The following is a 13,134-nucleotide window of genomic DNA, read 5'->3' as shown; positions in this document are numbered from 1 at the left end:
TATGACTAGTAGCTCGACGTGTCAGATTGAACCCGTTACAAGCCTCGGGTTGAGCCGCTGTCTCCATGGCGTCAAACATAATTATTCCACTAATCCCTTGCTAAGACATACAATCGATGGATCTACATAGTCTCCTAAGCTGCGCCTTGAGAGACTGCGGTGCCTGGCGCACTACCCATCACCTTTTCACCACTCCCCTATGGATGAGACTCGGGAGTGGTTGACGGGGCTCAGGACTATCCCGACCCGACCACCGCAGCCCCGCGAGTTCGTGGGGGAGCCTTCTTAATGCGAGCAGAACATATCCGGCTACTATTCCACAAGGCCCCCTTTCACCCCCGAAGTAAATTGTCTGCTAAAATACGTTTGCTGTGTTGCGTCATCCCGCTGCGGATAGATCTGTAGCTGCATTGAGGAGGATCCCTGATCCCTGCCTCGTCCCTGCATGACGCTAATACCAACCACACCCGCGCATGGCTACCCAATCTCAGAAGCAGAGTGATAGAGTGTTCTGGCCCAAATGCAGGACGCTACCCATCCAGCGGACGTTCAGTGGATAGGATGGCCTGTAAGGGTGGCATTCGCCAACAAGATAGGGAAACAATAGTTTTCAGGCGTCCTCTCAATCGGCTACCTGTACGAACAGCGTTGCTGAATAGGCTATCAAAACCATACTTTGAACTGATTTCTGGTAAGTATTTGCAACACACATGATTTCGACAACATCACCAATAACTTGAACCACTATAGCGCAGTGTTTCCAACGGGTGAAACAGGTTTGCATAAGGGGTCGTACCATACCAAACTGAACTGAATTACCCACATAACTGAACTGAACTGAACTGAACTGAACTGAACTGTATTTCCAATATCCAAACCGGTTTGGTACCTACAACCGTTCCATCATTTAGTCCAATGTTTCAGAGGTTAGTTTGACATTTCCGAAATTCGTAACCCTTAGTTCATCCAACAGGTTGATCTAAAATGAGTCTTCGTATGCGGGTAGCAGCAAGATAAAACCGGTTTAAACCGGTTTGGAAAAATTGACAACCGTTTAAACCTAATAGCGGGAAAGGCCAAAACTGAACCGAAATTCTGCTACAACCGTTCTAGGAAATCGGTTTGGTTTAAAGAATGGGTGAACCACTGGAAACACTGATATAGCGTCATCCCCGCTGCCCTCAGTGGTTTTGACTGCGTTGCTGTACTAGGACCCATACATACGATAGTGGCGTAGCACCGGCCATTGCTTTTTTCTCGCTTTCTTTCTTCTGCTTTCTTTTGGTTTAATTCATTCACTATATGTTGTGACAATACCGGCCCTTCGTCTACATTGACGGTAATGAACATTTCTGTTGGAGGGTTTTTCACCTCTAGCTAGTCTTACGGCTATCATTGCAGTGAATCACGGCATGACCGAAGAGATATGCGGGGGCCCGGTTCGCACAAGACCATTCATTAGAGAACCTGAACCACACTTCGTTCAGCCCATTCAATGAACGTTCCCCCAACAGGCTACCCATATGGAGGACGCAAATTTGTTTGGAAAACAACGACCGATATGCTGAACGTCCGGTGGATAGGCGCGTCCGTTGTATTGGACAGAACACTGCGGTCAAAGGCGGGTGGGGGAGGTTCGAGAAAGTTTTTCGTTATCGGTTTTTTTTCTCGAGCCCGGCTCTCTCTATCGTTTCCGGGGGTGTTGGGAGCGGGTTTTCATTTTTTTCTTTTTTCGTTGTCGAATTAGCTTTAATGGAATTTCGTAAGATAAAATAGGGTTTTATTAGTACACTTGAGCAGATAGTGGACTGAATGCTTCAGCAGTAGTCCCAGCGCCCCCGGTCTAGCGAGGTCCAACGGGTAATTACTAGAGAAAGTATGTAGGAGAAGTAAAGTAATTGATCGTGTTGATTGTGCTAGCTAAGGGGGAATGCCCCGTATTTATACTAAGGAAATGTAGTACAAAAGAAATACAATGAGTCATAGACGTGTGAGTAATAGAATGACTAATAGGAAAGTGAGTCATACGCCGATGACAAATACTATAATGAAATGATGAGAATCTTCCAGAACTATGAAACGTGCCGAGCGCCCTATTTCAAGAATTACCAACGGGGCAAGTAAGGTAGACACGGGACATACACAATTTACTACTACATCGACGGTTTCAGCACTTGGCGTTTTTTTTTTTTTATATTGGCACAGTATATCGCATGTCATGGGGTTTTCCGGGGGTTGGATTTATATATTAGCTCAAATTATATACTAGTGTTAACGCACCTTTTTATTCTTTTTTTTTTACCCGTAAAAGAGTGTATCGAATCGTAGTTTTACCAGTATTATAAGGAGCGAGCAGAAAGAAAAAGAAAAAAAAGGGAGGAGAAAATGAAAGGAAGAAAAAAAGGGAAAAAAAAAAGAAAAAGGGATACCCGCCGGACAATGCCTTTCACGCAAGCGGAGGTGATGGGCATTATTCATGCCCCCGAAACCAGGCTAGGTTGACACAATACCTATCCACGCTAGTTAGTCCCCACTACTGACTCCCCGGCGGGCACTGTCAACGGTAGCGTGTGAGCGTGCGGTGTACTGAAATAACGGGGGGTGGGGGATGCGGGGGGGATGGAGGATGGCGGGGTGGTGGGAGGGTTAGGGTTCCTGTGCAGCTAGCGCGAGAGTTGAAGGAGAAGCCCTACAGTTCTACTACTTATGGCCAGGCCCTAAGGCCTTTTGCTAAGCTGGGTAATGTAATAAGGGGTCGGCCGATCGTAGTGGGACGATCTGATTAGATCTGGTTCAAGGGGGTGGGGTGTGGTTGTGTGCCAAGACGTAACTACTACGGCCCGAGCTCTTCAAAGTGGATCAAATGAAGGATGATTTTATGACGAGAGAAGGAGCATGATTGTATTCAAGTGATCGTCTACTTTCATCGCTATATATACAGGTGTTCTCTTTCGGAGATGCTGTTCTTTATCGTGTTCAACCGTTACATGTCTTTTCCAGTTCTTCTGAACACGTGACCGACACTACCACTCCGGGGAGAGCTAGCGGAGATCTACACCGCCGTGGGAAACAGACAGCGGTGTACAGTGTGTTTTTGCACCGATGTGAATTGGTCGAGATCTGTTTCGCCCGGGGCTTTTTGAGTTGTGGCCGACTGGTCATGGTGTTATAATACTCTGGGGGAGATCCGGAATTCTCTCACCTGATGTTGCTACAACTAAATTTCTGGAATCCCCACCAGTGTTAGGACGGTCTGCATGATGCGTGTGGTCTTCCGAGGGTGAGAGGTTCTCAAATCAGAATTTTTAATACAAGTCTCAGAGGTTCTCGTGGGAAATAGGGGCACCAGATCTATGGTAGTCCAAGCTACGGTGTATGGTATCACGTGTCTACGTATTCTTGGCCTAACGCCACAACGCCACAAGCCAGGATACCCGAGGGCGAGCACAGTTCTTGCGATCTGAAACCTTGAGTTAAGATTTAATCACCACCGATATCGGTGGAAAGTATTTATAATGGTAACTAGGAAGAGTGCGGGAGTGAAAGAATATAATTTTTAGTGCGAAAAAATTGTTCTGACCCATAATGGGACGTCCGATCCGGCGGTAGATCGTGGTTTTGCAAATAAATAGCTGTGCAGCTCATGAACCCCAGGAACGTTCTGGCAATCGTAGAGTAAAGTGTAGTTGAGATAGATCAGTAATTCATTTTATCTTATCGCCCAAGCATGAGGTACTGGCGGAAGTGTGAAGTGAAGTATCGGGTACGAGGACCGATTAAGTTCAGATAAGCGTATATAGAATTACGACAGCTGATATGTGCATAAGTATTTCCGTGACAAAGGTTCTTGTGATTTTGTAGGTGAATGGGTTATGGAACGATTATATCTCCAGACCCACGATCACAGGCGATATAAAGAAGATGTCAATAAAATGAAATAGCCGATGATTGATATATATACCTCCTAGGTACGAATCCTGGTTGCCTTTTTAGTCAATTTCTGCTAGTTGGTATGCGAAAATAACGAGAGCCTTTGTCACCCTACAATATCTCAACCTCGCGCCTAAGCCTTTCCCTACTTCGTATATTCACGATTTTCATTGCCGATCGTGACATGCATGATAGCGCAAACCCTTATTCTATACCATGGTTTTCGTAGTCGTTTACCGTGGTTTTGGTGGCCTATTATATTCGTAAACATTCCTGGGATAGGATACGATTGAGAGGACACAAGAAGACCACATTTTTCCTATCACACCGACGAAGGTCCCCTGTGCAGGTCGTCCATTACACAGAATGTACCGCGGACCGGTAGTCCTCTATAGCTTCAACCATCTGTCGGAAGCGGAGGCGAGGGGAAAAGAGCGAGACGGGGAGACTCAACTTAATTAACATATTTAGGCATAGTAGCAGCGTTATTTTATGGGCGTCCAACCTCCCCACCAGCATCGTCGGCGTTCTCTCACTGCTCGCATACCTTACGCTCTCCCAGAAGCGGGCGCCTCTGCCGGCGGTCGTGCGGGTGAGCTCGGTTTGCAGCTCGGTTGGCGTGCAGCGGGCGGCGGAGATGTCGGAGGAGGTGAGAATGGGGAACTTCGCGTGGTGATGGTGGTGATGATGTGCATGAAGGTCGAGGCCTTGCTTGTCAGGAATGTGATTGCTGCCGGGGCCTGGTACGCGGCGCTGACGAAGCGGGTAAAGTTACTCGGTTATTTGAGTCGCGACGGTGACGATACCGGCGATGGAGGCGGTGAATTCTATGTTTTTCTGGGATGGGGAGTTGGGATGGGGTGGGGGGTAATAGGGCTGAGGAAGTTGAAATCCGCTAACTGTCAGTCACATGGGACAGCTCTACCTCTCTAAGGTAGAAGCGTATGGGTGGCTCCTATTCCCGTCTGTGCAGGACATCAGTAGTGATGCTAAGCTGTCTGAAACCGATGTGTGTCCATCCCCGACCCCGCTTAAGTACCACATCCTTAAACCCCAAAACCTCGACTGGAAACAACCGACCATATTAAGGCTGCCAACTGTCGTCATTTTGCAGATGCCTGGGCGGATATGAGTGGCCAAAGTGGAATTCGTAGTATGATTGCACCTCACAAGCCACTGATGTGACAACAATCCTATCCTATGGCGGGCCGGTCTAACTAGAAAAATAGCTTTTTCTCATGTCATTCAAAGAGATATAAACTAAGGACCCGACGGAGGTGCTGGCGGGGTTCTCTCCGCTTTCCCGTACCCCAAGCGATGCCCACCGCTGGCAATTGGACGCTACCCAAGTCCCTAATCGAAAAAGATGGTATCCGCACCCAGCCAGACGCGTCCGCTAGCTGTGAATCAGAGTTTCCAACGGTTGTAACCGGTTCTTACTTTCATCAGAGCTGAACTGAACTGAATAAAAATGGGCGACAACTGAACCGACCGAATAAGAACCGGTTTATATTGCAGAACGGTTCTGAAATCTTGGCACTAGTCTGGCAGGAACTCTATACAAAAAGTGTTCTGGGTTAGGGTTAGTCTTGATGAGGTGTTGGTACTTTGTGTGAGGAGTTCCACCTGCATGGAAAACTGGTTTACTCTAAGCCAGAAACTGAACTGAACCAAATAGTGAATAGGCAAAACTGAACTGAACTGTTTTCTTAAACAGTTCTAAAAAACCGGTTTGAGCTGATGAACTGAAGAACCGTTGGAAACACTCCTGTGAATACAAGTACACCAATATTTACAGCGTGCCAATTATCCCCAACGACACGTTTATTCCGTTTAACAGAGAACGCCGAGTGAGATGCCATGACGGACCCCCGCCGCACGCGAATTCTTTCCAGTCTGTTCGTGTTTGAGTCCTCTCTATTAGTTATTTGCGCGGATGCAAGAAAAGAGGAGTGACAATGCTTATGGGTAGTTGATACTGCAGCGTAGTTATACGCGCTCAGAAACGGGCATGCATGCTCAACCCTGTCCAGCCACGTAATCACAGAAACGTGTTAAAACATCTATCTATTCGCGTACCCCGCACCGCCCCGTGAAATCGCCACAACGTAATTCGCGTTTAGTGATCCTTCGTGCTCCCTCCCGTCGGCTTATACAATCAACCCGCTGTAGCCTCTTCCACTTCGCTTCATCTTTCATTTGCCGGAGATATGCTGATTGTGTAATTCTAGCGTTAAGACTGCCTATGAGTCAACATTTCACTTTATTCATTAGTCCAAAGTGAAGTAACCTAAGAGCGTGTGGCGCGGTAGGTTCCCTTTTTGTAATGTTGGCAGCCACCCCGGCGACAAGTTTCAGCGAGTGATATATCATGACCAGCGCCTGACTAACCCTAACCCTGCCGAATTTTCTTTAGCCAAAGAATCCGAGGAGCTCAGTTTGCACAGTTCCTCGGTTCATGGTTCGTGCCGTGGAGGAGTTGGCAATATATAAGTCGCTTTGCACTTTGGCTTTCGATGTCTGGATCCGTCTAGGCTATCCGGAAGTATATACAGCCACTCTGCAAAAGTGTTCGTGATTCCGATTTCAGAGTGAGACATTTCTCCATATGTCACTGCGGCGGACCATCAAGAACACCCCAAGAGAAGACTTTCCCAGTGACCAATGGCACCCAAATTAATGAAGAATAAGATCAATGACCTATCTTCTTTTATATATAGTCACGAACTATATTATATATTTTTCGTTGTTTTAAATCTCAACTTTAATAACATCAGTATTACGGATGCGCCGCACTGCGCACTGACATTAAAACTGTATCACGAACACTTTTGACGAGTGGCTGTACCCCTATGGCTCCGTCGACAGCAAACGGGCCGCAATCATTGTCAAATATTCACCTTATGATTGTCCGGGTACAAGACAACCATCGGATGATCGGGTAGAAGAAAAAACATTTAATTGGTTCGTCTGTACATACTAATATTCAAGACTTGTGAAGATTCACGCGGAATTAGGAGACAAAATTTCTTCGTTGACACTGATCGCGGCAGTCGGCAAAGTGATGGAACGCCAGTTGCGTCGTCCCGCTTCGGGTAGATCCGTACCTGCATATAATCCCTCACTTGTGATCCCTGCTCTGCATGACGCTAACAGCACCCGCGGGCGATACTTTAGGGAGTAACATCGCTTAAGGTAGACAGGCACCCCGCGCAACATCCACTTCTCCCTCCCCAAAACAGACCTCATCCACTGGCGCACCAGCGCTGATAGGAGTGCACCCTCCACACTCCCCATCACACTCAACCGGACCCCCCTCGACCCCAAAAGAGAAATCCGCTGGCTGGGCCTTCAGCTCACCGACAACCTCAACACCTTTAACCACTTCTCTAAAAGGTGCGCCTCAGCACAAGCCTCCTTTGCCATCATAAGAGGATTCGCCTCAGCAGACAAAGGCCTCACCCCCCTCAATTGCCGACGACTAGCAGTCATTCCAATCCTCCCCATGCTCACATACGGAGCCTCTGTCCTCGTCCCAACAGCACGAGCACTCAAGAGGCTCGAGACCACCTGGCACTCAGTCCTCAGATGGGTCACCAACTGCTTCAGATCGACCCCCCTCTCCATACTACAAGCCGAAACATCCTTCCCACCACTCGCCCTATACCTCCCCTCCCTACGCATCAGATACGCCGCAAGAATTCAAGCCGCATCCCCCGCATACAACCCAGTCACCGCACGCACCCCAGACTCCTTCTACACACTCTCCACCTACAGAGAGACATCCCACCGACACCTACTAAGAGGCCGCCCAAACCCGACAGTCAACTGGAACTCGACCAGGAAAGGGGTAGCTCGCCTCCCCATAGACGACCTCTGCCACGCACTACTCACCAACTCACCAACTTTCGCCCAGAACCCCAACACCATCCACCCGGGCCTGGCACTCTCTATTAAAAAAGACACCATGCAAATCTGGAAGAATAACCCCCTACCAGACTACTACAAATTCCCAATCAACACCCGCCCACACCCCCAACTCAAGCTCGACCGCTTCATCGCAGGACGCATATGCCAAATGCGTGCTCATAAAAGCTACCTAGCGGCCCACCCAACATGGATGTCCCAGGACCTACCCCCAACATGCCCCAGATGTCTCCTCGAAGACGAAGACCTCGAACACGCCATCCTACGCTGCCCTGAACGCAGTCCCCAGAGGGCAACCCACATACTCTTTGCAAAAACCCTCGATGACCTTTGGTCACCCCCCGCCTCACTTGCAGCCCTCTCTTCCTACATAAGGGCAACCAAAACCGGGTTCCCCCCACAAATGGGCCCACCCAAATCGCCACCCTATGACCTATCCTCAGACTCCGAACTCACCTCCCTCTCATCAAGCTCGGCCTAGGCCGCCTCCATCCGCAATAGGCCTAAAGAGCCAGCTATACCCACCAAAATCCTAAACACCGAAAAGTGTCCTCCCTTCGCTCTCCTTATTCTCTCTTCTCCCATGTCCTGTCATATTACGCATAGCTGGTACGAAAGTACTCTGCCCCTGAGGGGGACGTTTTCAAATTTCTTTGTTTGCTGGCCGGTAGGAGGAATGTCAGGGTCTCTTCACAGCGTCTGCTTCATGTACACACCCTCATATGTTTTGTCTTTCCCTTTTGTTTCCTTCGGCGGTTTGGTAGGGGAAGGGTGTTGTTCACGCCGTAGCCTAGGCTCCATGCGATATTCTTGTACCCAGAAATAAATGAAACTATGATTTAAAAAAAAAAAAAAATCGCTTAAGGTAGAACGTATGTGTAGAGTATTTTGATGGTAAAGCCTTTTGAATTCTGCTTTCGGTTACATCTTTCGAGGTGAGAGGCGAGACAATAACTGGTCACAACCAGTATAATAAGGGTTGAAGAATCAACGCATGACGCACCACCACTTTCACCGGGGACGCGGTTGATCTGCGGTCCTCTAACATTTGAAATAATTTGAACTGCAATATCTGATGACTACTGTATTCGGTAAAGGAATACTGTAATGTTCATCTCGTGCCTACCTTTACTTCGTGGGGTTCACATTAGAAATGCGAGTCTTGGCGCCAAGGCATTTAAGGCTGGGCAAGGAACGCGGCGTATGTTATCGCCCGCCTCCTACCTCTGAAGGGACACAGCTCTTTCGTTACCAGGCGCTACATAGCACGACTGCCACGCACTACTCCGGGTGGGGATATTACTGCAACAATGAAAACTGTGTAGCGATCTAAAAGATACCATTGCTGCTTATGACCAGCGGCAATGCGGGGATATTTCAAAGCGGGTGGGGCTATTTGTGGTTGGAGGAGTTGCTGGCAAGAGTGTCTAAATCGTAAGATTCGCTATGATAGACCATGGAGACTTTATCACTTCGTTTCTGACGATAGATTCTTTAATAAAAGGCCTCGAGGGTCAGGTAATGGTTTATATTCGTACAATGAAACGGAATCGGGAGTTAAAACGTATCACTTAATTGATATTTTGAACACCCTCGACGATAGGTAGTTTGTAAATCAACTGATGCATGCTGCTCTGTGCTTGATATGTACAGTACGATGCCAGTCGCGAGCGTCAGGCGCAACCAGATTTCCACAACCTTTTCACGGAGGGTTGGTATACAAGATATTAAATGTCAAATTATTGTTATTTATCTACTATTTAACAACTATACAAAAATTCAGCTCTCCAAAGGATCAATTGTGGTTGCTGTGCTGGTACCCGTGATGGTTCGGGGGGCGCTGCGACGCCGCGCCTGACGCTCACGACTGGCATCGTACTGTATATATAGGAAATACCAACATCAATGCATCCACCTCCAGGCGTATAGATGTATATAATAACTAGACGCTCAAGTGAATAATAGGAAAATATGATATGTACTCCGAGCACAAGACAACCAACAAAGGAAGTACACAATTCAAAATAAAAGTAACGAAAAGTAAAATATAAAGAATGAAAGACCATCCGGGGATGAGGCAAACCACACATCGCTTGAATATCCATGGATATCTGCTTCCAATCACTTTTCAAATATGACAGAACCCAGCCTGGTATCGATAGTCTTAAGTAGATAATTCCCACATTCGAAGACTTCACTGCCCCCCCCCCTTCACTACTACCACACTTGCTAACGCTCCCTTCTTCATCCATCACCGCACCCCACTGCCTTCTTCGCTCTTGCCACTTGGAAACTCGTTAGATGGTAGTAAGTGTTGACTAAAACTTATGCAGTGCTGTTCGAAGCTGTTCCACCCGAGCTAGAGTTGGGTGGACTGTTTTCTGAAGCTTCCGTTGTAGATGTATCCATAGTTAATCGCCTGGAGGTCTTTACAGTTTCAGTGTTTGGCACGGACCTGTGTTGCTCTGCGCCCACAAACCACGGCAACTCTAAAGCCTCCGACGCTGATAATCTTGAGGATGGATCTGCTCTTAAAAGAGCCTTAACCACATCCATGGCCTGTATACTTGCCCCACACTGCTGAAGTGTCTCGGCAGGATGTGGGGTTTCACCTTTGCAGAACCGAAGGAGTGAAAGGAGATCTGTTAGCCCCGAGAAATTGGCAACACTCCCAGAGCACACCGAGGTTGTTGGCGCCGCCATCTCGAAGGGTTTTTTGCAAGAGATAATCTCGTATATTATGCATCCCATGGACCAAAGGTCCGCGGCGTACCCAAAAAGACCACCCCTCCCTAAATGCGCCCACATTCCTAGTAGCTCCGGCGCGATGTATCCACTAGTCCCGACTCTAGTACGGAATTCTGTGTTCTCCAGACATTTAGATACACCGAAATCTGCTATTTTGACATGGATAGGGTCAAGCCTGGCGACAAGAATATTCTTGCCGTAATCATCATATTAACATATTGACCAATAAGAGTAATATGATATATGTGCTCACCTGTGGCTTCAGATCACGATGGCAGATATGTCTTTCATGTAACACCCTGAGCCCCTCCAAGGTCTGTCGTGTGATCTCGCGACAGGTGTCCTCCAGTAATGGTGACGACTGATTCAACTGAATCAAGGTACTTAGATCCCCGTTCTCAACGAACTCCATTGCGATATATAGAAACCCACCACCGGCATACCAGCCAAAGAACTCAACAAACAGGTCTCGTCGCTACACGCAAGTAAAGTTAGATTCATCATTACAGAACGTGGCGGTTACTTTACATCTGAAACCCTGCAAAGAGCATCGATCTCCTTAGAGTAGATTTCAGCAGGGCCCACGACACGTTTGAGAGCGCGGAGACGCCCGGACGGTCCTGACTGAAGAGTTACAGTGCCATTGGCTCCGCTACCAATAAGGCGTACGTCAGTCCACCCGGGGGTAGGGGGAATGTCATGTGAGGCGGGGGAAACGTGATCAACAGAAGTCCCGTTGGGAGAGGTGCTTGCGCCGAGGCGGCACCGTCCAGACGCAGCTGAGAAACTAGCCGTGGTGGGGGTTGAGGTGGTAGGCGTCACAGTTTGAAGTTGGTTGTTGGTACTTTGCGCACTCTGGCTTTCGCTGTGTTGTGTTAGTACTCATAAACTTTAATCTTGCTCCTAAGTTAGGTCAACAACTTTCGGATATAGTTTGAGTATTATCGAGAGTGAAGTCTAGTAAGAGGATGGCGGGGTACATACCTTGGAAGAAGCAGTAATATCACATCTAAGAACGACTTGTGTTCCTTCAAACGCGCAGCGATATCAGAGAGCGTATTCTCTGTTTTTGACAATGCGAAACGCTGCCGAAAGCTAAGCCCGTGGCGGTGGTTCAAACCGCGCATCAATTCTGACAACTCGGTGAGAGTAGTCGTTGTTGAATCAAAAACCTGAACCAGAGGGGTAATATACGTTGGTGAGTGCCTCCCGGGAGGTCCCTCACGATCCTCGCTTAGAATCTTCTCGACCCTCTCGAGCATAGGCATCAAGGTGCGCGCTTCTTGTAACAGGTGCATTTCCAGAGCGATAGCTCTCTTAGTTTTGGATAGTGATCCATGGTAACGGGCGGCGTTGGAGAGGGCTTCATAAGTTACTTGTGTTAGCCCAATGATAGTGGCGGCGATACCTATAAGATCCATGGTTCCCTGGTATTTTGATTAGCGAGTCCCGCTTGTATATAGATAGGCTATCGGGAAATCCGTTCCTTGATCAGGACGGTTTAGCGAAAAGTAGGGGATATTATGGGGAAAACCTAACAACCTTACCCCGCACTGTAGATATAGTGCGCCCACTCTTAAAGGTAATCAAAAGTAGCAGAAAGTCGATCACCGATAACTTTATGACCATGATAGATATCAAAAATGCGCCAAATTATAGAAATAGTGATGAACTTTAGTTCTATTTTGCCAGATTTTTAATATCTATGGTCATAAATTTGAAGTTATCAGCGATTGAAAATTGCTGTTTTTGTATGTAAAAAGCGCCAAGACTGAACAAAGTGGAACAGTATTATACCCATTTATACCCCCCGAAAAGCAAACCTGATCGAGTTGTGGCAGTGATGCTAGAAATGAGCCCTCAGGTTGCCCTATGAGTCCATAATGCAGCCACATCCATTTGCCGTCGTGTCACCTTTAAGAGTGTGCGCATCGTGTATAAATATATTAGTCATCATGCTTCTCGGCATAGGGCTAGGGTTGTGTCTTACGTTCACACGGTTTCATAATAACTCTCTTTACTAAAAATGTAAATGAATCGATGGGCATATTACTCACAGGTGCGAAGGAACGATCAATTGATCTACTCGCGGGGACCTTGCAGGCAAATCACACCAGTGATTCATTTACAGCCTCAGATGATCCATTTATAGGGTAGTACTAGTCGTCAAAGAAACACCCATTATCAGAAACATTGTTTCACGATGTCCACCTTCCAAGAACGTTCAATTATCGACTAGACTGATCATGAAACCTGGGAGTTCACCAGTAGCCCGTAGAGGAATATTACACCGATGTTCACCATTAGCGGACGCCGTTCTGGAACCACCAGCAACCCAGAATTGGTTTTAGATTTAATAACTAGCGTCTGGTCTGTACTCTATCTCCTGATGACGTATGTCGGGGATTCCCTATTATGAAGAAGTCACTATCATGCCATGCGAAAGATGATTACAATGTTAAAGGAAAAGTTCAATGTCAATCAATCGCTGGTGTTCGCTAATATTAAACCAGAACCATCAGAATATGT

At 47.4% G+C, this 13,134-nt stretch overlaps 2 protein-coding genes across 2 annotated transcripts; one reads left to right on the top strand and one right to left on the bottom strand.

Annotated features, from left to right (window-relative positions):
- Nucleotides 1-4,422: 4,422 nt before the first annotated feature.
- Nucleotides 4,423-5,062, top strand: LAJ45_10323 (uncharacterized protein; the record flags this gene model as incomplete). The annotated part of the gene is made up of 2 exons (XM_046119850.1): nucleotides 4,423-4,797; nucleotides 4,850-5,062. The coding sequence occupies 2 exons, from the start codon at nucleotides 4,423-4,425 to the stop codon at nucleotides 5,060-5,062; spliced, it is 588 nt and encodes a 195-aa protein (XP_045966987.1).
- Nucleotides 5,063-10,182: 5,120 nt separating this feature from the next.
- On the bottom strand, nucleotides 10,183-12,026 carry LAJ45_10322 (uncharacterized protein; the record flags this gene model as incomplete). The annotated part of the gene is made up of 7 exons (XM_046119849.1): nucleotides 10,183-10,797; nucleotides 10,859-10,975; nucleotides 11,038-11,080; nucleotides 11,134-11,225; nucleotides 11,275-11,392; nucleotides 11,460-11,501; nucleotides 11,590-12,026. 7 exons carry the CDS (start codon nucleotides 12,024-12,026, stop codon nucleotides 10,183-10,185), a joined length of 1,464 nt encoding a protein of 487 aa, XP_045966986.1.
- Nucleotides 12,027-13,134: the final 1,108 nt, after the last annotated feature.

Source organism: Morchella importuna, assembly GCF_003444635.1.
Source record: "Morchella importuna strain M04M26 chromosome Unknown Morimp01GS044, whole genome shotgun sequence".
Classification (NCBI taxonomy): domain Eukaryota; kingdom Fungi; phylum Ascomycota; class Pezizomycetes; order Pezizales; family Morchellaceae; genus Morchella; species Morchella importuna.
Note: the sequence above shows the minus strand (reverse complement) of the source record. Positions and strands in the feature narration are given on the sequence as shown.